The 27,600-nt window shown below is 54.8% G+C and overlaps 2 protein-coding genes across 9 annotated transcripts in view; one reads left to right on the top strand and one right to left on the bottom strand.

Moving 5' to 3' along the window:
* ZNF335 (zinc finger protein 335) overlaps positions 1-19,319 on the top strand; it is a 23,080-nt gene extending 3,761 nt beyond the window's left edge. For 2 of the 6 annotated variants that reach the window (XM_074347348.1, XM_074347350.1), the window contains exons 5-28: positions 136-441; positions 532-663; positions 1,486-1,632; positions 2,815-3,067; positions 3,147-3,324; positions 4,039-4,220; positions 5,045-5,063; positions 5,194-5,310; positions 5,401-5,477; positions 5,559-5,719; positions 6,470-6,702; positions 7,601-7,694; positions 7,815-7,909; positions 10,368-10,627; positions 11,565-11,676; positions 11,759-12,133; positions 12,853-12,995; positions 13,076-13,230; positions 13,367-13,470; positions 13,564-13,641; positions 13,874-13,957; positions 14,039-14,104; positions 14,189-14,270; positions 14,364-14,769. In XM_074347348.1, coding sequence (XP_074203449.1) covers positions 136-441; positions 532-663; positions 1,486-1,632; positions 2,815-3,067; positions 3,147-3,324; positions 4,039-4,220; positions 5,045-5,063; positions 5,194-5,310; positions 5,401-5,477; positions 5,559-5,719; positions 6,470-6,702; positions 7,601-7,694; positions 7,815-7,909; positions 10,368-10,627; positions 11,565-11,676; positions 11,759-12,133; positions 12,853-12,995; positions 13,076-13,230; positions 13,367-13,470; positions 13,564-13,641; positions 13,874-13,957; positions 14,039-14,104; positions 14,189-14,270; positions 14,364-14,491 — 3,581 coding nt within the window. In that variant the 3' untranslated portion in view covers positions 14,492-14,769. Of the gene's footprint in view, positions 1-135; positions 442-531; positions 664-1,485; positions 1,633-2,814; positions 3,068-3,146; positions 3,325-4,038; positions 4,221-5,044; positions 5,064-5,193; positions 5,311-5,400; positions 5,478-5,558; positions 5,720-6,469; positions 6,703-7,600; positions 7,695-7,814; positions 7,910-10,367; positions 10,628-11,564; positions 11,677-11,758; positions 12,134-12,852; positions 12,996-13,075; positions 13,231-13,366; positions 13,471-13,563; positions 13,642-13,873; positions 13,958-14,038; positions 14,105-14,188; positions 14,271-14,363; positions 14,770-16,061 lie in introns of those variants that run through there. The other 4 variants (XR_012500653.1, XR_012500652.1, XM_074347349.1 and 1 more) reach the window with 4 other exon arrangements.
* Positions 15,427-27,600, bottom strand: PCIF1 (phosphorylated CTD interacting factor 1). Of its 3 annotated transcripts, none has more exons than XM_045519329.2 (17): positions 27,463-27,600; positions 24,475-24,745; positions 23,071-23,213; positions 22,841-22,965; positions 21,552-21,689; positions 21,261-21,391; positions 20,985-21,139; positions 20,163-20,310; positions 19,979-20,062; positions 19,674-19,773; positions 18,456-18,618; positions 17,615-17,787; positions 17,389-17,475; positions 17,119-17,303; positions 16,324-16,417; positions 16,053-16,228; positions 15,427-15,967 (listed from the first exon to the last, which is right to left on the bottom strand). In XM_045519329.2, the coding sequence occupies exons 3-17, from the start codon at positions 23,192-23,194 to the stop codon at positions 15,736-15,738; spliced, it is 2,115 nt and encodes a 704-aa protein (XP_045375285.1). In that variant the 5' UTR covers positions 23,195-23,213; positions 24,475-24,745; positions 27,463-27,600; the 3' UTR covers positions 15,427-15,735. The 3 variants fall into 3 exon arrangements, with proteins under 3 accessions (XP_045375285.1, XP_010956957.1, XP_010956956.1); XM_010958655.3 differs by lacking the exon at positions 27,463-27,600 and adding an exon at positions 26,488-27,136 and having other exon boundaries at positions 24,575-24,745; XM_010958654.3 differs by lacking the exon at positions 27,463-27,600 and adding an exon at positions 26,488-27,135.

The raw sequence follows: 27,600 nt of genomic DNA, 5'->3' as shown, positions 1-27,600 counted from the left end.
TTTCCCCACTGTTAGTCTGGTGGGGAGTTGGGTTCTAGGATCCCTGGACCTGCCTAGGAGGGGGTAGCTGTAGCTCATGGTCAACCTCCCCTTCCACTTCCTTCCCTCTGATTCCCTTACTACCACCCCCACCAGGTGCCCCCATGGCATCGCCAATGTCGAGTTCTGCCCTGGCCCACAGCCTGGCAGCCATTGAGGCTCTTGCCGATGGCCCCACGTCTACATCCACATGCCTGGAGTCACCTGAAGAGGCACAGGGTGGGCCTAGCTCCCCAGCACAGCCCCGCCTGGGTTCTGGCACTGAGGAGCCAGACCTGCAGAGCCTGGAGGCCATGATGGAGGTGGTGGTAGTGCAGCAGTTCAAGTGCAAGATGTGCCAGTACCGGAGCAGCACCAAAGCCACACTGTTGCGCCACATGCGGGAGCGGCATTTCCGCCCAGGTGTGTGAATAGCAGCCTGCTTGCCTGACTGCGCACGTGGAGCTAGGGTGCCTAGGGTCAGATGTGGCAGGCTTGTCATCCTGTCCCCAGCAGCAGCAGCAGCTGGTAAAAAGGGACGTCTGCGGAAGTGGGGCACCTTGGCCAAGACCCAGGAGGAAGAGGGGCCAGAGGAGGAAGATGACGATGACATCGTAGATGCTGGTGCCATTGACGACCTGGAAGGTAGGCTACCGTGCCACCCCCACCCACATCTGCAAATACTGAGCTCCCTCTGGCCCCCATGGAGGGCTAGGAAGAGAACTGGCACAGACACAGCTAGAAGCACCTCCAGTATAAGACAGGAGTTGGGGCTTGGGGACCAGGACCTTTGTGTGCAGTTGTACAGACTGCACTGAAAAATAGCACCATATCTAAGGGTCACATTGATGTTTGCCCAACAAATAGAATGCAGGCCTCATATGTACTATTTTTGATAGCTGTATTAAAAAAGTGAAATTAAGGTTAATAATTTATTTTGTCTACCCATGATGTCTAAAATATTTCAAAATGCAATCATTATAAAAAATTAATAGTTACTTTCGTCATACTAACTTTTGGAAATCCAGTGTGCGTTTTACACTTAAATTATGTCTCATTTTAGACTAGGAACGTTTCAAGTGCACAATAGCCACATATGGCTAGTGGCCCCCGCATTGGATAGCAAAGTTGCAGAGTTTGTAGACTTGAATGTTTATTACAAGTATTTTCTAACATTGGCTGTAAAGTGTGTTGAGGAAGGGGTGCTTTCTAATTTGCATAAAGGTGCCGTTTGAGCTAGTGGTAGGCATTAGGAAAGGTGCAGAGAAAGGACTGCAGGGGCTTGGATAGGGACACTCACAGTCAGCCAGGGGAATATCAGGAGGGCATCCTGGAGGAGGCATCACTGATGGGTTTGAAGGAAGGAGTAGGCAGGGTTGGGGAAGTGGGCCTCTTTCCAGGGGAGCTGGCAAGGGGTCAGGGCTGAAAGGTCGAAACTGATGCCCACCTTCTCTGCCGTCTCTACAGAGGACAGTGACTACAACCCGGCTGAGGACGAGCCCCGGGGCCGGCAGCTACGGCCCCAGCGCCCTACTCCCAGTACACCCAGACCCCGCAGGAGACCTGGCCGGCCCCGGAAGCTGCCTCGCGTGGAGACCTCGGACCTCCCGGATGGTGAGACTTCCACGTGGGTGGGCCTCAGGGATGGCCTCATTCCCTGCTTGCTTCTGTGGAGCCTGGGGACTGAGTGTGCTGTGCAGAGCAGCAGTCTGAAACCCACCAGGGTGACCAGGCCTGCTCATCAAGGGGAAAGTTTTAAGAATTATTACTGAAATGAGGACAAGTCTGAGGCCTGAAGCTGTGTCTGAGGAGCACAACGTAGAGCGTTAGGGCAAGGGACAGGAAAGACCTGCTGCGGGTGTGAGTGCCAGCTCTGCAGCCTAGCAGACGCGTGACCTGGGGCATGTCGCTTCACTTCCTTTTTTTTTTTTTTTTTTTTTTTAAACTTTGTTTCTTAAATCTCCCGCTCCCTTATGAATGGAGGTGATAGCACCTGCCTCTTCAGATTGTTTCAAGGGTTAAATAGATACAAAAGACCCACAGTAGCTGTTTGGAGGTGGGAGGGGTGTTATGTTTTTGAGTCTCCTTCTTAAAATAACTTTTTACCAAGATATATGTGTGGAAAAAAGCACATGTCTCCTAAGTGCCCGGCTCAGTGAGTGTTCACAAGGTGAATGCATCTTAGTAACCTGGTACTCCAGTCAAGAAACAGGATGTTACCAGCACTGCATGCTTCACTTTTTTAAGTTTTAAAACATCACATTGAATAGTGTTGATGTTTTTGGATAGGTAGCACGTTGCGTTGTTCAGGCTACAAAGGCTTCGTGAGCGTGTATAGTGGGGTCTTCTCCTTCCTCCCGTTGGCCCTTCTGCCACCTGGGCTCCCTCTGGAAAACCAGTGTTTAAGTGTTGCTCTTGCTCCCCAGATCTTAGAATGTTTCTGCGAGGTCACTACAGCAGCAGTTACAGGCTCTGTTTGACAGATAGGGAAAATGAGGCTCAGGGAGGGGAGTGGCTTTGCCAAAGGACACACAGCAAGTTGGTGGCAGAGCTCAGCCTACATGCAGGTCTCCTGGCTGGGCGGTCCCTGCTCTCTCGCTACTGCTCCAGACTGTCCTGTTAAAGTCATGCTAATGGCATGTCAGAGGGCGGGTGTCCATGCTGCCCTCTAACCACAGGCTGTGTGTGTCAGTCCTGTGACCTGGCATGCCCATCAGTGGTCTGACAGTGTGGGGGGCATGTTTTGCCTGGCCTCTGGCACACCTGTCCACATCTGTTCTGGTGTGTCCATGGCAGGTGTGGAAGTAGAGCCTCTAGTGAGTTCCCAGAGTGGACAGAGCCCTCAAGAGCCACAAGACCCCGAGGCCCCCAGCTCCTCGGGCCCCGGACGCCTGGTGGCCCTGGGCAAGGCTGACAAGCCCCCAGTGGAACCCGGTGTGAGCCAGTCAGATGCGGAGAACACGGAGCTGTCCTGTCAGGACGAGCCTGACGCCCCACCCCGCCGCCGTGGTCGACCCTCCAGGCGCTTCCTGGGCAAGAAATACCGCAAGTATGCGGAGCAGAGATGGGGGGCGGCGGCGGCCAGGCCCCCCACCCAGCCAGACCTTTCCTCAACACCCTCCTGACAGGTACTATTACAAGTCGCCCAAGCCGCTCCTGAGGCCCTTCCTGTGCCGCATCTGCGGCTCCCGCTTCCTGTCCCACGAGGACCTGCGCTTCCACGTCAACTCCCACGAGGCTGGAGACCCCCAGCTCTTCAAGTGCCTGCAGTGCAGCTACCGCTCCCGCCGCTGGTCCTCACTCAAGGTGCATGGAGGGAGGCGGGAGGCAGGCACGGGCCAGGGCAGGAGGAGGAAGGGACACTGGGCAGGAGAAGGCCCTGAGAGGGAGTGGACCGGGCACCCTCCTGCCCCTTTGCAGGGTATGTCTGGGCCACAGGTTCACTGGAGGATGTCAGAGGTGGGCACACACTGCGTGGCGGTCTCACATCTTCAGAGATTTGCTTCTTCCCCGCCACACCTGGCAGGTGGCAGCAAAGCTGCTTTAGTCTAATTCAGTGTGTTAGAAGCTCTTCCAGCAGGTGGCAGTAACGTGTCTCAGGAGAGGGGCTCCTTTTCTACCCGGAGGTGCCAGGTGGGCCTGCAGTAGCCCGAGCCCATCTTTTATCCCGGGCCTCCTAGGCACTCTGATTTTATCCTCACACAGCCTGATGAGGTCATATAGGTATCTGACCCAGGAAACTGCAGCTTGGCTTGCACAAAGAGAGGCAGAGTTGGCTGTCATGGGCAGATGTTGAGATACCTTGAGCACGGATGGCCAGAGCCCCTGTGCTTTCTGCATACCGTACTTCCTCCCTCACATGGGGCCCTGGATGCGAAGTTGTTCTGTGGAACCCTGCCCTGGAGGAGGGGGGAGTCCCAGAGTGCAGTGGGGAAGGGGCAACTCTCAGGCTGTGGGCACTGGGCAGGTGGGCAGGAAGGGAGGTTGTGCCCCAGTGCCGTCCTTCTGCCTCTCTCACAGGAGCACATGTTCAATCACGTGGGCAGTAAGCCGTACAAGTGTGACGAATGCAGCTACACCAGCGTCTATCGGAAGGACGTCATCCGGCACGCGGCGGTGCACAGCCGGGACCGGTCAGTGCAGATGGGGCGGCAGAGGCCAAGGGTCACCATAGATTCCCATTTACCAAGCCCCTGCTCTGAGTAAGCTGCATTCACGGCACATGACAAACATGGGGAAGGCAAGGCGATTCATCCCAGATCACAGCAGAGTAGAGCAGTAGCAGGGCCTTGTTTGGTCTCTTTCCTACTTCAAGTTTTGCAAAATGGGAGTCGTTGTCAGGGTTAAGGGAAATCGTGTACCTAAAGGGGATCAGAGAATGATCTAAAGATCTTCCAGGCTCCAGGCCCATGCTATCTCACAGCCCTGATAGAGCAGACCTAGGACAAGAGGATGAAAAACAAAAACCCTTAGGGGCCTAGTGATTACTCACTGAATTATAACTAGATCTGTAGCTTCAGGAAGGAGTGAGATGCACAGGGGTGCAGTGTGAGCAAAGGTTGGATACGGGGATCCATGAGGACAGTGACTCGATCTATTTGTGGGAAAGCCAGCTCTCCAAGATGTGTCTAGGTTTAAATAGATAGATGGATGGATTAGATAGGTAAGTAGATAATTAACTAATTAATTCTATGTCTAAATAAGATTAGGGACACCAGGTCAAACACCTGGTTTGACAGTTCTCTTTCCTGCAGAACTTCTTAGAACCTTCAAAATGCAAATATATTTTGTGACACAGAGAGAGAATGTACTCTTGAATAAACTTAGTTGACTGCAAAACCTGTTTATAGCACATCTCTTCACATTTTCCCTAGCAAACTCCAGTTGGGGAAACACTGTTCTAAGAGAAAGGGGCTTGGGTGGGGCCTGGGGACACTCAGGGCTGAGCCTGGGTCTGGTTGATGGGAGAGGATCTGGGCTGGGCTTGGGGAAGCAATGGTCTGACTCCTCTGCCTTTCTCCCCCAGGAAAAAGAGACCAGATCCGGTGAGTCTGGGGCCCTGACTCGGGAAGAGAGCCTGCTTCAGGGCCACTTATGGAGGTGAGGGCAGGAGATGAGGTCTCACTCTCCCTCCTCCCTTCCTCTCTCCGTCTGGCCCCTCCTGTCCCTTCCCAGACCCCGAAGCTGAGCTCCTTCCCCTGCCCCGTGTGTGGCCGTGTCTACCCCATGCAGAAGAGACTCACACAGCACATGAAGACACACAGCACAGAGAAGCCCCACATGTGTGACAAGGTGGGTAGGGCCAAGGGCAGGGCTGGTGTGGGGTCGGGGTGAGGACCTGCCTGGGGGATCCCCCATCTAATTCACTCCGCCCTCCCGCAGTGTGGGAAGTCCTTTAAGAAACGTTACACCTTCAAGATGCATCTGCTCACGCACATCCAGGCTGTCGCCAACCGCAGGTACACTGACAAGGAGGCCTTAGGACTGCAGCACCCCTGTCGCACCCGAACACTGAGCTTTCCCCCTCTGACCACCTCCAGGTTCAAGTGCGAGTTCTGCGAGTTTGTTTGTGAGGACAAGAAAGCACTGCTGAACCACCAGTTGTCCCATGTCAGCGACAAGCCCTTCAAATGCACCTTTTGCCCCTACCGCACCTTCCGAGAGGACTTCCTACTGTCCCACGTGGCAGTCAAGCATACAGGTCAGGCTGGCCATGCCCCAGCCCCACCCCACCATGGATGGTGAGCCCTCAGGCTCCGTGGCCCCCAGTCGGAGGCTCAGCTCTGTCCTCCCCACTGGCCTCGGCAGCCCCTGCCCTTCAATTGCAAGGGAATCGCCTCTAGGACGCACTCTAACCTCAGCTCCGACTCTAACTCAGCCAGCTCTTCTCTGTGTGCCTGGGGCCAGTCACTTGTCCTCTCTGAGCCTTTCTTAGCAGTGAGAGGGGGGATACCAACCATGTGGTTGTTATAAAAGTGAGTTCCATTTGTTCCTGAGCCCTGCCTGTGCTGGGCGCTGGGGCTAGAGACGGGTCATCCATAGGCCCTGCCCTTGGCAGATGAAGCAGCTGAAGCTGGCCCACGGAGGATAGACAGTGAAAGCTGGTTCTTCCTCCTCACTGGTGTACAGCCCTCTGGCAGGCACGCTGGGGAAGATTAGAGAAAGGGAGCCAGGGGTCCTTTAGTTGGAATCCTGGCTCCCTGAGGGGAGGTGATTCATAAGAGGAGCCATGGTTGAGTGACCTTAAAAATAGGCTCTCACAGGAAGGCTGTGAATGTGGAAGGTGGACCTGGTTCGTCTGTGTCCCGGCCCACTGGAGTGGACAGAGCATATGTTCCCTGAGCTTGAGCACACATCTCTGGGAGTGAATAGTTGGGGAGGGCCTTGAGGTCACGGAAGGCTTCCTAGAGGGGGTAGGCAAGCCCAAGCGCCCCTTCACGTGTGCCTGCAGGGGCCAAGCCCTTTGCCTGTGAGTACTGCCACTTCAGCACAAGGCACAAGAAGAATCTACGCCTGCACGTGCGGTGCCGGCACGCTAGCAGCTTCGAGGAATGGGGGCGGCGCCACCCTGAGGAGCCCCCCTCCCGCCGTCGCCCCTTCTTCTCTCTGCAGCAGATTGAGGAGCTGAAGCAGCAGCATAGTGCAGCCCCTAGACCACCACCCAGCTCCCCAGGGCCTCCTGAGGTAAGCTCAGCCAAGCAGGCAGCAGACAGAAGAGGTTTGCAGGCAGGGCAAGAATGCCAGTATGATGCCACCTCTCCCAACCCCAACATCCCCATTTGCACTTTGGGTACAACGAAATGACCTCTGCCTCTCTGGATTATGGTAAAGAACAGCTGAGGTCACAAATGCCATCCCTAAGCTCAGACTAGGGGTGGTTTTCTAGCACTAGTATTAGAGAATGAAAATATCACTAGCTTAATTGTGGTAATAGTTTAGCATTTTCTCACATAAAAGAAGTCCAAAGGTCGGCAGCCCAGGGCTGATTTGTTGGTTCCATGGTCAGTCATCAGGAACCAAGCTCTTAGTATTCTTTCCCAGTCATCCTAGGCATACAGCTCCCAATATTTGTGGTTGCTTCATGATCCAGTATGGCTGCAGAAGCTCCAGCCTTCCTAGCCACAGCTCAAGCAAGAAGCAGGAGGAAGGGCTAGGGGGAGAGTAAAAAGGATGCCTGCCATCTAGCCATCTTACCTTCCTCGTGAACATTACCAGAAGCTTCTGCTTAGCCACATGGCCACACTTTACCTAGCTGCAAGGGAGACTGAGAAATACACTCTTGTAGTTAAGTATATTGCCTGCCCCAAAAGATGGACCATCACAATGTGCTGGTAGAACACAGAGAGGTTCTGGAGTCAGACGGTCTTGTGTTCCAAGTCCCAGTTCTGCTACTTACTAGCTGTGGGATCTTTAACCGTAGTCAGATCATCAGTAGCATTGAGCTCTAAACATCTTGAAAAGTGCTTGTGTGAAGATGAAACAAGCCAATAGACATAAAGTGTCTGACATGCAGGAAGTGCTTAGTGATGCACTTAAATCTGAGCTGCCTCCTCTCACACTTGGCCATATTCCTGCCCCACAGATCCCCCCAGAGGCAGCACCTTTCCAGTCCCCTGAGAACCCCCCACTGCTCTGTTCTGACACCCTGGGTGGTGCCACCATCATCTACCAGCAAGGTGAGTTCTGAGGGAGGGTGGTAGCAGGGGCAGGGCTTGTGCTGATGGGGAGGGTGGGGAAGGGGGCATTGGGTGCCAGTTTCCTAGCCCTTTCTAAGGCTCGGGTCTCACCCAACGCAGGAGCTGAGGAGTCCACTGCCATGGCCACACAGACAGCCTTGGATCTGCTGTTGAACATGAGCACTCAGCGGGAGCTGGGGGGCACAGCCCTGCAGGTGGGTGAGCTGCTGGGAATTCTCTCCGGCCCGCCTACCTTTGATGCCAGCTCTGCACTGGACACGGGTGGAGGGAGGAGAGTGATGAAGCGGACATGCCCTGTCCTCAGGGAGCTCCCAGTTAGTGGGGAGACAGATCCACTGAAACCCAGCGAGCAAACAAATGCAGAGGATGGGGACCAGCTGTGCCAGGGAGGCCCCAAGAGGCCAGGGAGGTCAAAGGATCTCCCACTCCACTCTCTGGAGTCAACAGCGACCTCCACCATGCTGAGTAGTAAGCACGACCCTTGTTGTTTCTGGGACCCTGTTCTCGTTGGTTTTCTGCTAGCTCTGTGGCCGTCCTGTGCCTGTGGGTCTGAAGTAGCTTTCCATCTAGCCTTGTGTCCTGATTCTGTGCCACCTCCCACAGCCTGACGGACTCCCAAGGCTTTCTCCAGCTCAGAGCTCTTGCTTGTTCCATGCACCTGAAGCCCTCAAGTTCATTGTCTTTACTTCTCCCTCCTCCACCCCACTGCCTCCCTCCTCTCCCCATGTGCTTCTCTAAGGCAGGGAAACGTTGTTAGCACCTCTTGTCTCCCAGCTTGTTGAAAAGATGTAGATCGTATGTTTGAAATGATAATTTCCAAGAACTTGGAATAGTAACATGCTGCTCAGGGACAGACAAAACTCCATGGAGGAGGAAGCCTGGTGCTGGACCTGGAAATCTTCATAGGGTTTAGTTTGCAGTGTTTGGGGTTATATAGTTTTACATTTTTAGACAAATGTATCACTTTGTTACAGTTTTCGCCTTTGATATCATCCGTAGAAAGGCCTCCTTCACCTCAAGATTATATGAATATTCGTTTGTATTTTCTTCTTAGGGGTTCATTTTTTACACTTAAATCTTTATTCCACCTGGAATTTATTTTTGGTGTATACAGAAAGGTAGGGGACTATCTTTATTTTTTTTCCAAAAGTTTTCCAGTGCAGTAGATCAAATCCTCAAATCTTCCCTGTGGTTCAGAATATCCTCTTTATTGTGCACTAGATTCCCACGTGTACAGGAGTCTGTTTCTAGACAAGTTCTGTTCTGTTGCTCTGTCTGCTGTTCTCATGCCAGTGTCATGCATTTTGGGTTTCTTGTTTTTGTTTTTCTGGTTACAAAAGCATATGCTTGTAAAACTCAAAATGAGCATTAAGAAAAAAAACAAACAAACAAAAATGAACATTAAAAAATATTCTCTTTAGAAAGTCCGTAAAATTCCTCCCTTCCCCTTAGTTTCCACTGTGAACAGCTTAATAAGCATTTCTGCAGAGTTTTGTCCATGAGCTCACCAACACATAGATCTTGTGATCCTCAAAAAATGGGATCACACTCCCCATGCTGATCGACAGCCTGCCTTTTCTTCCCTCGATAGCACATGAGGCACCGCCTGGCCACACACACCCATCTCTTGTGTCCTGACTTATCCACATCACTCCATCAGATAGATTTCCTGAAGTTTTGTCAGTCCTTTATGACTGGATAGTTTCCAATTTTTTATTAACTCAAGGCAGTGCTCCAGTGTGCACACATTTTCAGGTGCTCATAAACATGTTTTTTAGTTTTTTTAAAAAGCCGCCTAGAAGTAGAATCAATGGATCCCGAGGTATGGAGCCTCAAAATAAGATACGCTAATTACATGACCACTGCCAGAGTGTGTTTCCCCACAGCCCCGTCAGCACTGGGTAGCGTCAGTCTTTACAGGTCCCTTCTGTGCGATGGGAGTAGATGTCATGGTCTTATTTTGTAATTTTGTGGTCATAAATGAGATTGAATTTTTCTGTATGTTCATAGACCATTTTACTTATTCTCTGACTTACCTGTGTCCTGTATCTATTTTTCAATTAAATTATTAGTCTTTTTATTATCACTTGGTAAGGTCTCTGTGTATATGAGGAAAGTCTGCCTTTTATCTCTAATATGGATCATTAAATACCTCCCTTTGTTTTCTGATCTCATTTTATGGTTTGTTTTGCTGTAGGTTTTAGCGTCCTTTGTCGTGATTAGGAAAATCTTCCCATCCCAAGGATTATAAAAATATCCACATTTTCGTTTAAGATATTTCGAGTTTTATTTATTACATTTCGATCTTTAATCAATGTGAAGCAGACTTTGGAGGAGGATGTGAGGTAGAGCTCTGACTCATTTTTTTTCTTAAATGGTTTGCTGCTTGTTCCTCTACCCCAGGCTTTCTTAATTTTGGCACTTTGGGCAAGATAATTCCTTGCTGTGGGGCCTGTCCTCATCATGGGATGTATGGCAAAGTCTCTTTCCAGTTGCTGGGAGCACACAGTTGTTATTGTGCAATTGACTGGCAGTGGCACTGGGTCTAGCCAGAGTGTAGGGGAGCTTTGAGGCCCTGAGATAGAAAAAGGCCTTGAATGCCAGCTCCTTTGCCACAGACTTTACTCATGATGCCCACTGATGCTGTTGCAGGTGGCTGTGGTGAAGTCAGAGGACGTGGAAGCAGAGTTAGCGTCCTCCGGTGGGCAGCCCTCCCCAGCAGGTGCCACTCCCCAAGTGGTAACCCTCCACGTGGCAGAGCCAGGGGGCAGTGTGGCTGCTGAGAGCCAGCTAGGCCCCCCTGACCTACAGCAGATCACCCTGGCGCCTGGGCCATTCAGCGGGGCTGGCTACAGCGTCATCACGGCACCCCCTGTGGAGGAGGGCACATCAGCTCCCGGCACACCTTACAGGTGAGACCTGCCGCCTGCAAGACCCCATTCAGCCATTTGTAGGTGTGCTGGGGGGGAGTCAGATGAGGACCCCACCTTCCCACCCAAGCCTAGTTGGCTCCTAATACCTGTAAAATGATTGGCATGTAGGGAAGTGATATCCCTTGCAGGAGGTCAAGAGCTACAGTTTTTTGGCCACTGAAGATGTTCCAGGTACTTGACATTCATGAACTCGCTTAAACCATTTCCGTGAGATCCACGTTTCCCTCACTTTACAAACGAGGAGGGAGGTGAAGGAACTCACCTAAGGTCAGACATGCAGTAGATCTGAACGCTGGCTCATGTGTGCTTTGTTCTGGATGGTCTCGAAGGTGTTTTCCAGTTCTGACCTTCGGAAGGAGCTCAGGTGCCTTAACAAAACTGGAGGCCCTGCAGGTGCACCTGGCTTCCTTTACACTGAGCACGTTTGGGGCAGAAGTGTTTGTTTTCCACGTTTGTCGAACCCCTGGGCACTCTGAGGAAGCCCTGCATCTAAGTACCGAATTGTTTAGCTGGGACGGGAGTCCGGATCCCGGGGCCAGCACCTGAGCAGCCCAGTCTCAGCATCTGCTCATGGGCTGTGGGTCCTTATCAGCCCTGCCGCCCCCACTTGCTCTCTTTCTGCCCCACTTGGCCAGACTTGGGCTTGACCCCAGGGGCCTTTCACCTCGCCACCCATGCCCATTAAGAGAGTAGGGATGACCACTTTTGAGCAGGACAATACATTAGACACGTGGTCACCATTTACTGAAGAGGCAGTGAAGGACTGGATGGTAAGAGGCGCAGCCAGGATTTAAACTGGGGCTCTACCTGTGGTGGCAGTCACTCAGCTGATGACTTTCTTGGGGAAGGAGACTCCTGTGGCCCTCCAGCCTCTCAGAGAACATTGCCTCACCTCTCCCCTCCTTTGTGCTCACAGTGAGGAGCCCCCAGGAGAGGCAGCCCAGGCTGTGGTTGTGAGCGACACCCTGAAAGAAGCTGGCACCCACTACATCATGGCAGCCGATGGGACCCAGCTGCACCACATTGAGGTGAAGCTCGGGGTAGCCCGCCACTACCCCATTTCTCATCCTTCCCTCCCTCTGTGCCTCACGTTCCCCAATCTCTCCACAGCTGACTGCAGATGGCTCCATCTCCTTCCCAAGTCCGGATGCCCTGGCCTCTGGAGCAAAGTGGCCCCTGCTGCAGTGTGGGGGGCTGCCCAGAGACGGCCCTGAGCCCCCGTCTCCAGCCAGGACCCACCGGGTAGGGGACCCCCAGGGCTCTGCCTCCCCACCTCCTGCAGCCAGCAAAGCCCTGGGCCTGGTAGTGCCCTCCTCGCCACCATCTGCAGCCACTGCATCGTCAAAGAAATTTTCCTGCAAGATCTGTGCTGAGGCCTTCCCTGGCCGAGCTGAGATGGAGAGTCACAAACGGGCCCACGCTGGGCCTAGCGCCTTCAAGTGCCCTGACTGCCCCTTCAGTGCTCGCCAGTGGCCTGAGGTCCGGGTAGGTGTCCCATGTGCCTCTGCTGGCACCCGACTGTGTAACAAACCTTGACTGAGTGTCCCCTCAGGCAAAGCCCTTCCCTCCCCACTGACTCAGCGGGGCCCCAGCTGTCAGGGAGCTCAGTCTGGTGGGAAGGCAAACCAGGCCACACGTGACTAACAGACTGACAGTGTCCCCAGGGGGAACTACATGAACACAGCAGAGCACAACGGGATGAGTCACGTGGGCTTGGGGTGCTGGGGAAGATGCACAGAGGCAGTGGCACGCTAGGGAGATTCAAGTCCTGCAGGACACAGAGGGCAGAGTCCAAGGGAGCAGCGGCGGTGTGAAGGCTGGGTTCCAGGGCCCCTGGCCATTTGCCTGAGGACCACCCATTCCCAGATCCAACCACACTGACTCATCAGCAGCACAGTGAGGGAAGCAGGGCTCAAGCGTCAGGGCTGCAAGAGACCTTCAGTGGGCCCTCATCTGAGCCTGTGTGTTAGTTACATAGGGGGGCGAACTGAGTCTGAGTAGGGACAGGGCTTTCCAGGTGAACTAGTGACGGAGCCTGTGGCTTTTCCCCCAACACCCAGCAGCACTAGACCTTAGTCTGACGTGTATTTTTTACTCGGCTCCTCCCAGATCCATGGCACTGAGGTCAGGGTCCCTAGCGGCTCTATCTGGGGAAAGCTGTCTGTCCTGACCCAGCCGACACCCTTGACTCTGCCCGTCTGCAGGCCCACATGGCACAGCACTCAAGCCTGCGACCCCACCAGTGCAGCCAGTGCAGCTTTGCCTCCAAGAATAAGAAGGACCTGCGCCGGCACATGCTGACCCACACCAATGAGAAGCCTTTCGAGTGCCACCTCTGCAGGCAGCGGTAAGGCCAGGTGCACGGGGGTACAGGCTGTTGGGCACATGTGGTGGGGCTGCCCCTGAGCCTTCTTCCTTCCCCTTCAGGTTCAACCGCAACGGGCACCTCAAGTTCCACATCCAGCGGCTGCATAGTCCTGATGGGAGAAAAGCAGCAAACCCAACTGCTCGGGCCCCAGCCCGGACCCCCACCCAGACCATCATCCTGAACAGTGATGATGAGACACTGGCCACATTGCACAGTGAGCTGCCCCTGGGGCCCCAGGGTGGACAAGGGACTTGAGCCACTGCCCCAGAGAGCACCCGTGGGCCAGAGTCGGGCCAGGGCATTTCAGGTTTCTCCAGAGCCCCTGAGTGAGTGTCTTCCTCTCTGCCCAGCTGCACTCCAGTCCAGTCACGGGGTCCTAGGCCCAGAGCGGCTACAGCAGGCGCTGGGCCAGGAACACATCATTGTGGCCCAGGAACAGACAGTGACCAATCAGGTGAGAGCCTGAATTGGGGGCCCTCATGGTAGGTCACAGGCAGGGGTGGGGATGCCTAGAGATCTGAAGCTAGAGGTGGCTTGGCCCTGGCAGGAGGAAGCCACCTACATCCAAGAGATCACTACGGCAGACGGCCAGACAGTACAGCACCTGGTGACGTCTGATAACCAGGTGAGCTGCTGCTGACCACCTCAGACATGAGTGCCCGCCCTCCTCCCTCCCCCCCCAGCCCCAGGCCCACTTCGAGGAGGGACAGTACTTTCCAAACCACCACTCTGGGGGTTCCTTGCTTGCAGCTGCCATTGTTGATCAGGGGTGTGTCTCTGGTCGCCGGGTCTGCTTTCCCTGCTGAGCTCCTGGTGAGCAGGCCCCCAGTACCTGCCTCTTCTCTACCCTTCTTCAGGTACAGTACATTATCTCTCAGGATGGTGTCCAGCACCTGCTACCCCAGGAATATGTTGTGGTCCCAGAGGGCCATCACATCCAGGTAGGCCAGACCTGAGACAAGAGTGAGGTGAGGGATGTACATCCTCCTCCTAGGATTACTGGGTTGGCTTCCTCTCTCCAGGTACAGGAGGGCCAGATCACACACATCCAGTATGAACAAGGGGCCCCTTTTCTTCAGGAGTCCCAGGTAGGGCCCTTTGGGGAACCAGGTGGAGCAGGGGCATGAGCTAGGGTCCGGTAAGGCCATATCTCATTGGCTTCTCTCCTCCAGATCCAGTATGTGCCCGTGTCCCCCAGCCAGCAGCTTGTCACACAGGCCCAGCTTGAGGCTGCAGCACACTCAGCTGTCACAGGTATGGAGGCCAGACCCTGAGGATCATGGGGGCCTGAGGTCCAGGCCTAGCACCTGGGCCTCAGGCTCACTATCCTTTCCCCTCCCCTGGCAGCGGTGGCTGATGCTGCCATGGCCCAAGCCCAAGGTCTGTTTGGCACAGAGGAGGCAGTGCCTGAACACATCCAACAGCTGCAACACCAGGGCATCGAGTACGACGTCATCACCCTGACGGATGACTGAGCCCCAGGGATCCAACTCAGACCATGGATATTGGGGCCAGCCCAGCTGGGGGTGAGGGGCCCACGGGGACTGACTCCCTGCTCCACCTAGGGTCTCAGATACTAGCAGCCAGCATCCTGTCACTCCTGGGGAGCCAGATCTGTGCTGCTGAGGGTAGGGGACAGCCATGGGCCCCAGCCAGGACATGCTGGGGCCCCAGCCTGCAGGCAGGCTTTGGAAGAGAGGTTTATTTTTGTTTGGACCCTCAGTCTCAATAAAGGGACCAGCGTCCAGCCCTGGCCCGCTCACTTTGTCCACTTGCTGCTACAGCCTGAACCCAGCAAGGACTTAGGAAGCAGGAGGAGCCCGTTAACAGCCCACAAGGAGGGGAGTGAGGTGGAGGCTGCCCAGCCCTGTGGTGTCTGTTGCCTGGGCTCTGTAAGTACAGTGGCCCAGCAGCAAGGCAGACCCTTGCTTGGGGCAGAGGCCTGATAACTGGGAGATGGCTAAGCTGGTGAGAACCCCACTGAGCACCTTCAGACCCTGCTTCCTTCCCAGCCCCAGGGTAGCACTGGCACCATGCCCAGAGATCCTCAGAACACAGCCAGGTGCCTGTACCGATGCCAAACCCTAAGACCTGGTGGCTCTGAGCCGCTCTTCCTTCTGACCCTCAACTGTAAAACATACATACCTGGCTTCCCACTCCCTTTGGTGGCTCCAGGGCCAACAAGGGTCTAGCTTTCTACCTGGACACAGCTACCTACCTGCTGCTCCCCAGGGGTACGAGCGCAGGGCCCAGCTGTGGGGACAGCGGGATGAGAAGTTAAATGCCAGAGCCCTGGATTAGGGTGTGAAGGCCCAGGGGTCAGGAGAAGGTGAGCCTGGAGGTATAGGGGTGTGGTCCCAGAAGGAGCTCCAGGTTCTGCAGCCTTCTCTGCCCTCAAGACCCTCACACATTCTTGGGGGGGGGGGAATCTGTATTTCCTTTTACAAATGAAACAAGGTGGCAACAGGATGGGGGTGGGGAAAGGAAGGGAAGGCATAGGGCCTATTTACAAGGGCCTTGGAGTGAGTCTGAGATGGGAAGGTGGGAGTTGGGGGCAGGGAGGGGGAGCCCTGGCAGAGCCATAATCTTCCTATGTCATTGGCAGCCTGAGTCCTGCCGCCCCCCAGAGGGAGAGTCCTAGGGTCCGCTCAGCCCCGAGAGGCCTGAGTCCCAGCAGTCCATACCAGCACTCTGGGGCTCCTCCTCCCCGCAGGATGTGTTAAGTAGGGTGAGGCTCGCGGCTGGGGCCCTGCTCGCGGCCTGAGTCCCGGTCCTTGGCCTCTGAGGAGGACGATGAGGAGCCGCCGGAGCCATGGCTGCGGCCTGACTGCCGGTAGGCCGTGTTCAGCTCCTGCAGCCGCTCAGGCGTCGGCCCCCACTTGGCAAAGCCGGGCTCGTTCTGTAGGAAGAGCACGGCTGTGTTGTGCACAGCCTTGTAGTGCATTTCCTCCCTGTGGGCAAAGGCAGCAGCTCAGGGAGGGGCCCGGCCTGGCCTGGTCAGCCAGGCCCTCCTGCCCCACCCTCCCCAGCACCCACTTCTTGCAGATGTGCTGGGAGCCACTGCGGTACTCATGCTCGAAGGCAGGCAGGACCAGCTGGTGGCGCTTGAAGCGGCTCTGCTCCATGCGGGTGAGCGCCGGTGTCGGGGGTTCCCGCCACTCAGGGATGAACACGATGAAGGACAGGGGCTCTGGCGAGCTCTCGAGCAGTTTCTGTGGGAGGGGGCCCGGGGTGGATGTCAGGGGCTGTCCTCCAGTTGGCTGGGCAGCTTGCTCGCCACACCCACCCCCAGCAGCAACACACCCACCTCGAAGTGAGATACCATGGCATCCATGAGCTCCTCGCAGAACGGAGGGTTGGCCTCGAAGGAACCACTCAGCGGGGAGAAGTCCAGGCAGGGCCTGGGGACAGAGGTGAGCATTCTAAGTCTTACCGGGACACAGTCCCTCAACCAAAAACAGGCGATGCCCCCACTCCTAGACAGCCACTTTGAAGAGATGGCTGGAGTCAGGCCAGAGGCCAACATTCACCCTTAATTTGTCCTGGTATAGGGTGTGGCTATCTCTGTTGAATGGATGGCAACAAAGAGGCTCAGGCTGGTGGGCCCAAGTTCACCAAGCTGGTTAGTGGAGGAGCTAGAGCCCAAATCCAGTTCTGACCCCGCTGCCACCACAGCACAAGCCACACCCAGGAATCCCCCAACTGCCAAGCTTTTCCCTCTTGCTGGCCTGGCCACACTTTCCTACTGGAGGCAGCACTATCTTCCCCTCTCATCTGTCCTCCCCCAACCACCATGCTAGTCTGTAAAGTCGCCACCCTGCATTCCTCTCAATGCCCAGAACCAGGTGCTCCTACTCCAAACCTGGGCTAATTCAACAAGCAAGCCACAGGCTGGGTTAGGAGATTTTGCAGGCTCCCAGAGGTTCCGCAACAGGTCCGAGGTCACATAGCTGGTAAGGGGGGAAGGCAGGGACTCCACCCAAGACTGCCTGACTCCAAAGCCCAAAAGCTCTAGGAAGCAGCTGATCAAGGTGGGCCTCTGTGCTCTGGAGGACACTTGCTTAGGTGAGAGAGGACCCACAGGGGAACCCCTGGCTCTCACCCGCGGGAGCCAAAGTAGCCATCTGTGTCAGGGAAGGCAGAGCAGTACTGGCGGAAGTAGCAGTTGAGGGGCGAGGCGAAGCACTCGAAGCTGACGCCGAAAAGTCGGTGAAGGGCCTCGAAGACGTGCACAGGCAGCGATCCCTGCAGGCCTGTCCCCTCGTAGAGGCCCACGCCGAACATCATCTGCAGAGCAGCCTGTTCAGCCTCCAGGGTGCAGCCTCCCCGCCCCCTCCAGTCGAGCCCTGCCCCAGCTGCCCCAGGCCTGTACCTGGTACCGTCGGAGAAGACACCAGACTCGGGGCAGGAACCTCTCAAAGGCAGAATCATCAATGCAGCTGTAGCGGTAAAGGAGCCACTGTGGGACAGAAAGCAGTAGGTTTCAGCAGCGACCCCTCCCTCTCTCACTGGCCTCCTGCAGAAGACTCCAGGTGGAGGAAGAGTCAGCCTCATGTCTCCCACCTGAGGGGACCCGCCCCCCCAACCCCAGCTCTTACCAGCTTGCTGAAGTAGTTGCGGCTGACCTTGACCATCTCGCCCTTGTACCGAATGCAGACCACGTTGTTCTCCATATGCATCTCCACGCTGGGCATGGGAGGCGCAGACACGGCCAGCCGCACTGGGTAGCAGTACACCAGGCGGGGCTCCACCTCGGGGGCCTCTACCTCCTCTGTGGGCAGGAGATCAGTGAGGGGCCACCAACTCTCACCCTGCACAGCCTCAGTGCCCACCACAGGCCAGGAGCTTCACACATGCAGTAACCAAGGGAGGTAAGTCTCATCCCAGGGAGGAATAAACTGCAGCTCAGACAGTTCCGTAACAAAGGAAACAGCCAGGCCACTGGCAGGGCGACAACCGTGGGTCATGTCCGCCTGTTCTGTACTGACACGGGGCCCGGTCCGCCCGCCTCGGGGCCTGGCAGGCAGGGAGGCAAACTCCAGGCTGTGGGTCTGCTGCCATGCGTGTCTTCATCACCAGTCACAGTACCTTATTTTGGGATCTTTTGGGGCCTAGCACTTTGAATTCCCAGTGAATCCTCATGATCCTGGGGCTAGGTGTGACCTCAGTGAGGCTTACAGGGACTGGGTGTAAACGCAGATCCACATAACTACTCATCCCTGGCCTGCCTTTCCCACCTCCGGATCTCCCTTTCTCATCACTTCTGCTTCCTAGAGGAGTGCCGAAATCCCAGAGCCAAGCACAAAGCTGATCCTGCCCAGACACTGCCTGGAGAAACGGGCTTCCCCAAACCACTCTGCAGCCTTGCAGCTCAGCCTCACCTGTCCCTTCAGCCAGGGCCTGGGATGCCGAGCTGATGGCATCACACCAGCCCCCTACCTGGGATGTTGTTTTCCTTGAGGATGGCAAGGTGCTTCTCTCGGATCCGTTTGACGTACTCCAGGGAGATGTGGTAGATCTTACTGCAGATGCCTTCCACCGAGTCCTTGGCTGCGGCCGAGACATGGGGGCCACACTGCCTCCGTAGATGCTCCAGGCGATCCTGGAGGAGACACTCCTGATCAGGGCTTTAGTGGGCTGGCAGGGAGGGCTATGAGATTCCAACAGTCCTCATTTTAAAACAGTCTCTGCTACTTACTAGCTGTGTGACTTGGACAAATCCCGAATTGTGAACCTTATTCCTCAACTGTTAAGGGAACACACGACACTTAACCTAACAAGGCAGTTGGAGTATCAAATACGATCACTTCCATTAAGGGCTTACCAAGCCCCTGGCATACAGTAAGTGCCCAATGAATGCCAGCACTTATTGTTGGAGTTACACTGTGCCAAATCTCATGATACTTGCTGGGGAACAGACAAACCGGCACCATCCCTGCTCATAAGGCATGTGCAGTCTATCGGGGAGAGGGACCCTCGTAAGTCAGGGTCCCCCTGGTCACTGCAGATTTGCCGTTTGAGCTTTTAGTGACTTGTAAGGTTAACTGTAGGCATTTGTAATTTTGCTGAATTGCACGTGTGAAAGTGATGGGTGAAAATGAGTCACTCTGGCTAGTGAGTACACCTACCTTTGTCATTCTACGTGTCAAGTACACAGTTACTATCGTGAAGTGCGAAACCTTGTCTCTTGTGAAAAAGGGTCCTGAAAAGAAAGTCCATTGCTAGTGCTGGTGGAGAGTTAAAAAAGTGATGGGTTTGGGCCAGGAAACAATTGTTTTCAATGCATTAAAGTGGGCAACTGAACCTGGCGGTAGCCCTTAATTGTGACAGGACCACACACAGCCGAGAAAAGGCAGTTTGTTGGTCTGTTTCTAAAAATCTAAAGGGAGGTGTTGAACATTCATTAAGTGGAAAAAGCAGCTGTTTATGACGTGTGGTCGAGCAAAGGATTCCATTAAGAACCTGAATGGAAGTTTTCTTTGGGAGAAAGCCAGGAGCCTAGACAAACATCTCTACAGATGTCAGTCTGTGGACCGAAGAGTGTCAGGTGTGCTGCACTGCACAAAAACTGGCTGCCCGCCTCAGCAGGCAGAGTGGGCTTCTCAGAGGCAGTGGCCACAAAGCCAGTCCACTGGCCACCTGCCCAGGGCCACTCACCATGTAGTCCTCCTTGGAGGCAGAGTGGTCCTTCCGCAGCCAGCTGAAGGTGTCCTCCACGTTCCACTTGACCACCTTCCTGCTGTCGGGGGATGCACTCCTGCCAGGCGAGGGTGCATCAAGGGGCTGGCTGTTAATGTACCCCACCTTCCTAGCTCCTCCCCCCACCACTTCCAATAGTGGCTTACACCACAGCCCTTGTTCTGCCTCTGGGAGCTGGCCCCACTCCTGCCACCAACAATGACAGAGCCCTATGAGTAGGTCATATGGCCTTTGCCCTCCCCACTCTGGTCACAGAGCCAAACCTAGACTCAATGAGCCGCCTGGCAGCCTCTGCGTATTTGAAGAGCAGGCGCTTGGCTTCCTCCCGGAACTTGATTCGGGATAACCTGCATTAGAGAGATTAGAAGACAGAGTTAGAGCCCTTCTCTGTGAGACTGGGCACACAAGCCAAGCTGCCTGGGTCCGCCCCAGCTCTTGGGGCTGTACCTGATGGGAATGTCATTCATGATTTCTCGAAACATGGAAGGTGACACAACCGGTTCGCAGTTGCTTGGCAACAGGGGATCAGAGCCTTTGTCCACGACCTTGCGCTCCAGCATCCAGCGGTTGAAGGATTCCCGAGGGGGCTCAATGCCTGAGGGACAGGAAAGCTGATGAAGGTCTGGGTTCAGCCAGCAGGCTCCACGTGGGCTAGTACACAGGAGGCGCAGTGCGGGCACTGGTGCAGTAGTGAACAAGACCCGGCCCCTGTGATGTCAGGAGCTTACATCCTCAGCAACGTTTCCAAAATACATTCTGAGAATCACTAGTTTTATAAGGAGTGTTGCAAAGGGTAACAAAGAAGGGAAGGAGAGATTCTATATTTCAGCGAAGTTAAGCAAGTTTATTTACTAATTAATAAAAGCTGAGGTTTATTAAGCACTTACTCCTTGTAGTAATCCTGTGAGGGGTAGGTGCTCTCGTTTTTATGCCATTTTACAGATACATAAAGAGGCTTCGAACAGTGCCTGGCAGATAGTAAGCACTGTGGAAGTGTTAATTATATCTGTCATTTTGGTATTACTGACCCCAGCCACCCTCTCTGTAGGCACTGTTCCTGTCACTATCGCACAGATGAGGTACCACAAGTGCAGAGAGGTTAAGCTATGAGCCCGGGGTCACAGAGCCAGCAGTTAGTGGAGCTGGACTCCCACAGCACACACTCTCAACCACTGGGCTCCACTGTGTGCTCCCCAAGCCCAGATGGCCAATCCCCAGCTCGTGCTAACGGTGGATGGAGACAAAGGCCGGGATCCAGGAGGCAATTACCCTCTCGCTGCTGGCACAGCTCCCGGTAATGCTGCCGGAGCTTCAGGATGAGCTGGGAACGGAGCAGCTCCACCTCGGGATGTGGAGGAAGCACCTCTGAAGGCCCCCGGTGCTTGATGACGGCGTTGGTCTGAATGTCCAGATCCCAGTAGACCCTGGGGCACAGGCAGGAGCAATGAGAAAAGGAGGGATGCCCTGCCTGCGACCCCAGCCCTCAATCCCAGGCAAGCTGGCCACCAACGATGGGTGCCCCCACACTGATCAGCCAAGACTCACTCAGTGGGTCGGAGGAGAGCCGCCTGCTGTTTATCTTCAGGGGATGTCCCCCAAATCTTCAGTGTTGGGGTTCCTGGGACACTGGGGGAGCTGGGCACCGACGGTCCTGTGGGTGTCATGGGAATTTCAATCTGGAGAAAGAATCAAAGGCATCAGGTCAAGAGAGCTGGCCCACAGCTCCAACACTGCGCCCCCGACCAGCCTGCTGATGCCCAGCCCTCGTGGGGGCCTGCCAGCTGCCTGCCTGGGCAGCTGCCGACCAGCCGTTCTTGAGCGTCCACACACACTCACCTTGGGCTTCTTCACGCCATTGCCACTGGGCTGCTCGTCCGAGAGCTGCTGCTTTCGGGCCTTGTTCTCAGCCGGGGGGGTTTCCACCAAGCTTGAATCTTGGGGCAGGGGGGTCGCATTCAGCCCCAAAGGGTCCGACTGGTGGAGGGAGACCAGCAGAGTTACAACCAGGGTCAGAGGCTTAGAAGTCCCAGTACTGCAGAACCCTGATGCCCTCCTGCCCCCTGTTCCTACTCCTTGGAGAAAAGCAGAGAGGGCTGGGAGGCCGAAGGAATGCTGGGCTCCACTCCTGCCTACTACTTGGCAACTGTGTGACCTGGGGGAGTTCTTTCCCTTCCTAATTCCCTCACCTTTCCTGCCTCACCACTGAAGAGATTAAATGACTACAACCATTTTAACGTGACATCTGACATGAGGTCAGTGCCCAGTACATATTAGTTTCTTTTCCTTAAGAAACAGGATGAAAATCAAAAATAAAGAAAAACCTTAGGAAATGCTCATTTTTTAAGAAGCATTTAAAAAGTTCCCTGTGAATGGAACTCCTTTGGTGACACTAAGAAGAAGAGTGTGATGGTGGGCAAGGTGTGGCCCTGAAAGGCCATCAGGTGTGAGTCCTGCTCTGCCTCTTACTGGCTTGAGGTCTTGGGCCACATCACTCCCCCTCTCTGAGCTTCAGTGTCTCCGTCTGCAAAATGGGGATTGAGCGTGCCCAAAAAAGAAAGTGCCTCAACTGACAGAGACCTCAAAGCCCACATTCCACCAGGCAGCCAGTGCCTCTACTTCCCCAACACGCTGACATCTCTGCTTCTAGACAGCGCTTCTCACCTCTTCCTCCCCTCACTGAGCTAACCTCCTCACCTTAAACCCTGATGCAGAGCTTTCCCTGTCCCCTCCCCTCCCCCAGGCCTGGGCAGGATCCCTGCTACTATGACATTCCTCTTCTTGTAGGTGCTACACTGTAATCCTCCCGCCCCCCCCCCAGTAGACCACGTGCCCCCTAAGCGTGCAAAGTGCAAGGGCAGGACCAGGTCTATCTCGTTCACAACCGCATCGTGAGCACTGTGCCCAACGTGCAACACAAGGTCAGTATCACATTATTTTAATCATCTTTTTACGAGTCTTCCATGCTGGAGTGTAGGTGCTGAGAGGGCAGGAATTTTGTCTTGCTTGTCATTGTGTCCCTGGGTCCCGACACAGGGCTAAGTACGTAACAGCTGCTCAGGGTATGTTTGGGGAAGGCCCAGATGCCAGAAGCTGCTCTGAGACCCCTGCCCAGGGCTGCCACTCACAATTACGTCATGCTGGCCCAGCACGGGCATCTCCCACAGGGACTGGTTGGTGAATCGGTTGAAGTAGTAGGGACGGTTCTCTCTCCTGCTCCAGCACTTCTCCCAGCCTGCATGCACCAGCTCCTCTGCAAACAAGCATGGAACTCAGCCAGGGTCAGGGCTGCTCCTGGGCACCCTTCCTACCCTGCTACCACCACCACCTCCCTCCACCCACTGTCCCTCACCAGTACCTGGGAGGTCCTGCACCAGGCGGATGGGCTTTGGAGAACAGGGCTGGCTCTGATTGGAGGTGCCCGGGGAGTGACTCAGCAGGGACGCCTCCTCCCGGGGACTGCCGTGATTCTCATTGGCCATGTCAGCACCCACACCGGACCTGCCACACAGAGGACCAAAGGGTGTCACGGATAGCGGGGCATGGAGGTCAGTTCCACCTCCCCACCCACCAATTACAATCCACCAGGGGCGCCAGTGACCACCTGCACATGTGAAGAAATCAATCCAGTCCTGTCCTGGAGGGGCAGCCTGGTGCCACAGAAAGAGCCCTCAGATTGCAGTTCCCTCAGCTGTAAAATGGGTGCACTCCTGCTGCTTTTTTGGCCTGAAATACTCTCCCCAATTCTCTGCCTGGCTCATCACTAGGTTCACATCCTCCAGAAACTCCTCCTTGACTCTCCCTTCCCCAGGCTAGGTGCTCAGAGCCCCTCCTTAAGGCCACGAGCATCTCCACTGTGTACGCAAAGTCTGGTCCATCAAATGGGTTTGTCTCCTCATTGGACTGTCATCACTCCCAGGACTCAGAACTGAGTCCAGTTCAGCCCTCTCTAGTGCTCAGCATGGTACCTATTCATTCTGCCAGTGTTTACCAAAACCAACAGTGGCAGCCAAGACAGAGCAGGGTGTGCCTTTTAAAAGCTATCCCCATAGGAGGGAAGAGTAACTCCTCCTCTTCCCTTTTCCTATCCAGTAAAATCTAACTGGAACACAGCGCAGCCCAGGAATGGACATGGCATCTAATTAGATGCCCCATTCTACACTACAGAGCAAGAAGCAATTTTGTTGCTAAAAGAACCAATGGGACTGAGAAGGAACTGAGTTCAGGTGAAATCCCCAGGTGAAAATTTACTTTAAATACCAGGAAGGTCAGCTCCTTCTGGTTTGTGCTCCCTACCACCCCACCCAAAGCACATCCACCACAAGCCTCAATGGCCAAAGTGGTTCCCAACCTGGCTGTTAGACTCCTAAGAGCCAACTGAGATCAGACTGATGCTCCTAAAGTTGTTTTCAATGTAACAATATCCAAAAGAAATCAAACATTTGCCCACAAAAAGACCCAAAAAGACCACAAAGGCACATTTAAATGTTGGTTATCATTGCTGCTGAAATTTTATCAATTCATTGTGGGCACGCTGATTATCTCATGCTGATCAGAAGCTCAGATTGGTTGTTGACAACATCATAGAAATCACTGGGGTCCTTGATTTTATTGTACACTCAGTCACAGATGTCTTAATTTGGAAAAAGGAAAAATAAATATACTTCATCTGTACAGTTTGGCAGATAAGAATGCAGGGAACAAGGGAACATACATACAACAAAAGGAGGCGAGGATAGTAGAAAGGTTTGGAACCACTGACCAAGGGGAGCTGCCTTGGTTCTCTGGGGAGGAGGAATTCCCGGTGCCCTGGGGCTGAGCCCACAGGTCTCAAGGCTGAACGAAGTCCCTCTTTCTCTCACCCTCTGGGGTCTGCAACGCTAGCATGAGAGGGTTTTCTTCTCCGGCCAGACAGACCCCCACGTCACAGGGTCCCACAGAGGCAGTGGGCAGGCCTGCAGGAGAGCTCAGTGGGCAGGTGGTTGCTCAGCAGTGGAGTGGACGGGGTCCCAGGGGATTCCTCGCGTCAGCAACTGCAGAGTAAAGAGAAGAAAAGAGAGTTGCAGACCTGTGAAATCCTGCAGAGCAGGGACAACAGCAGGAGGGGCAAAGACACAGGGCACATCGGGAGCCCCCAACACAGGGCAGGACACACTGTGGGAGAGCTGGAGATTTAGGGGATGAAAACAGTACTTCTCAAGCTTCCAACCAACAGGTTCACCTTCACAGACTTGTAGCCCACACAGTCCCACAGGGCCCCCACTTGAGGTCCCTGAGCCTGGTTTAATGCTCTGCTGTCACCGTCTTCAGCTTTTTAGTAAGTTTTTAACATGGGGCCCACATTCTCACTTTGCACACTTGATCCCACAAACTGTGTGCCTGGTCTTGCCAACTAAAGTACACCTAAGGTAAGAAAAAAATTAACAGACATATCACAGATGGGGGGACACAGAGACAAGCCACCCACAGTGAGTGAAAAACACTTCTTTGCATCAGGTGTTTAATTTAAAAAAAATAGTAATAACACGTGTAAATGTATTATATAACAGAGCACGTTCCCCTTTATTGGAAAATTATTTTCCCCAAGAAACACTGTGTGATACTGATGCACCAGGTAGATGAACTACGCCGAGGAGACACAAACAGCATAGTTTAGTGAGGTCAAGTGGGGACACTGCAGTGTTTCCAAAACCAGCTATGCACCAGAACCATCAGAGAATTTGTCAAAGAAACAAAACAAAACAAACCCTCAGATTCCTGTCCCTCACTCCACATTGTAGGAGTCAGAAGTGGGGAGGGGAGACAGACAAAAATTTGTATTTTTTAAACGCACCGCATAAGTGGGAATGAGAGATCGGATGACTAATTTTTCCACTTTACACCGTTTCAGTTCTCTACCAACTTATTACTAAAAAGTTTTTCTAATTCCCCACGTAATTTGAATGCAGCAAGTCGGTGGCCAAAGTACCAGCTCTGGGTTTGGAAAGACAGGGGTTCCAGACCCTCCTGCCATTTTCCGATTTATCAAATCAAAATCACTCAACCTCTGTGGTCTCTTATGAGTAGAGCCTAGCATACTGTACACTCTCAGTAAGAGGTAACTGTTACTACTAAGATAACGTTTTTATTTACCCTGTGGATTCCCACCCTCACTCACACCGCAGTCTAAAAGTGCCGAGGGGCTTAAGGATAAACTGTATCTGCGCAACCGGAGGAATCCACCAGAAGGAAAAGAAACTCCGACTCCAGGATTGGAGGAAGAGGGGGCGGGATTATTTCAGTAACGCACCAATGAGAATCCTCTTGCCCAGTAGGGAGGCGTCAAAGGGCTCGCAAAGCGCGCAGGCGCGGGGGCGCGCGATGGCGGGGAGGGGCGACCCCCAGCGCGCGCGCTCTCCCCTCCCCCCACCCCAGCGGAGGCGGACTGTTTGGCGCGCGCGCGCCGGCCCATCTCCCGGGCTCCGCCCCCCGCCCCGCCGCGCGCTCCCGCCCCCGGGCTGAAGCGACTCAGAGTCGGAGCCCGACACAAAGGCGGTGGCGGCGGAAGCAGCGGAGGGGCCCTAGAGGCCGCTCCGCCCGCGCTCTCTGGACCCAACTCCCTCATCCAGGCCACCAGCCCGGCCGCCCACCCGTGGGCCTAAGATGGCGGCGGCGGCAGAGAGGGGCGAGCGGTAACCCGGAGCGGAAAGCGCCGGAGGGGCCACCGCCGCCTGGCTTCGGATCCCCGGACCCTGGCGCGGCTCGCGGCGGAACCATAGCTTCCTGGGGCTCTTACCTGCCCGCAGCGGACTCGAGGGGACGCGGCTACACGTTCTGCTCGACCGCCCGTTTTGCCGCCTCCGCCTCGCCCTCCCCAGCGCCGCTGCCGCCATCTTGTGTCCCGGGCCGGGACTCCGCGCTGCGCATGCGCTGGTACCGCCTTTGAGGGGCCTCGCCGCTGCTGCGCCGCCATCTTGAGTGTGGCAGGACCGGCCGACTCCTTATACCCTGCTTGCTGTGGGCCCCCTCCCCTTCCTCCCGTTCTTCCTTGCTGTTCCATGCGGGTTGAAGGAGGGGGGGCAGCTTTGCGGGCCCTGGGATGTGGACCGAGGAGGGGACAGACTCATAAGCACACTCCCTGCCTCAGTTTCCCCTGTGAGCACACTCGCTGGCGCCCGAGGACCTGGGTGGGCGGTGCGCGGGCAGGGTCGGACTGAGTGTGCGCAGCAGGGGGCGCGGGGAGAGTTTGGAACCTGCGGGGTCTCAGCTCCGACGCCGACCCTGGGGCGGAGTCCTGGTGACGTAGACTCTAGACGTACGGAGGATCTGGGTCCTAACTCCGCCGGGGCTCTGCCACTTCCGGCCAGTTGCTTGCCCACGCTAGGTCTGTTCAGAATATTTTCCAACCATTTCCCCTATCCAGGCTGCACTCAAATCGAGCCTTCTGTAATGAGGCTGCACAAGTCCTAAGAGCTCCTGAGTAGAAGAAACTAAAAATAGCTATAGGAGACATAATAAAGATGGCTTTTGGCAAAGTAGGGAAGTTACATAAACTAAATGCATCAGGGAGCTTTCTAACAGATCAGTGGTTGCGAGTTGCAATGCAAAAACTTAACTGAGAATTCAAGCCGGCTGCAAAAGTGAGCCCAGAAGGAGACTGGCAAGCACTAGGTACCCCACGCCCATCTAGCTCACTGGACTCTTTGGTAGGGGCGGGCGGACGACTCACTAACTCCACCTCCCCTCAGGCCTCCCAAGCAAGTCGACCTACCAGTGATAGCTTGAGAGGCAGACAAGCTTGCCACCTGCTGTTCGACTTGCGCTTCCCAGGTGGAGTGAGGATGCAGATACCCCAGCTGTGCTGCCGCCGGTATCCGTGGTGCATGTTCCCTGCAGCTTGGTGGGGTTG

Source organism: Camelus bactrianus, chromosome 19 (genome assembly GCF_048773025.1).
Source record: "Camelus bactrianus isolate YW-2024 breed Bactrian camel chromosome 19, ASM4877302v1, whole genome shotgun sequence".
Lineage (NCBI taxonomy): Eukaryota > Metazoa > Chordata > Mammalia > Artiodactyla > Camelidae > Camelus > Camelus bactrianus.
This window is presented reverse-complemented; position numbering and strand designations above follow the sequence as displayed.

Coding starts and splice junctions, on each gene's coding strand:
- PCIF1 (XM_045519329.2), bottom strand. CDS start 23,194: ATGGCCAATGAGAATCACGGCAGTCCCCGGGAGGAGGCGTCCCTGCTG. Junction 21,392..21,551: donor ATGGCGTGAAGAAGCCCAAG/GTGAGTGTGTGT, acceptor TTCTTTCTCCAG/ATTGAAATTCCCATGACACC. Junction 16,229..16,323: donor CCATGGTATCTCACTTCGAG/GTGGGTGTGTTG, acceptor CCCCTCCCACAG/AAACTGCTCGAGAGCTCGCC.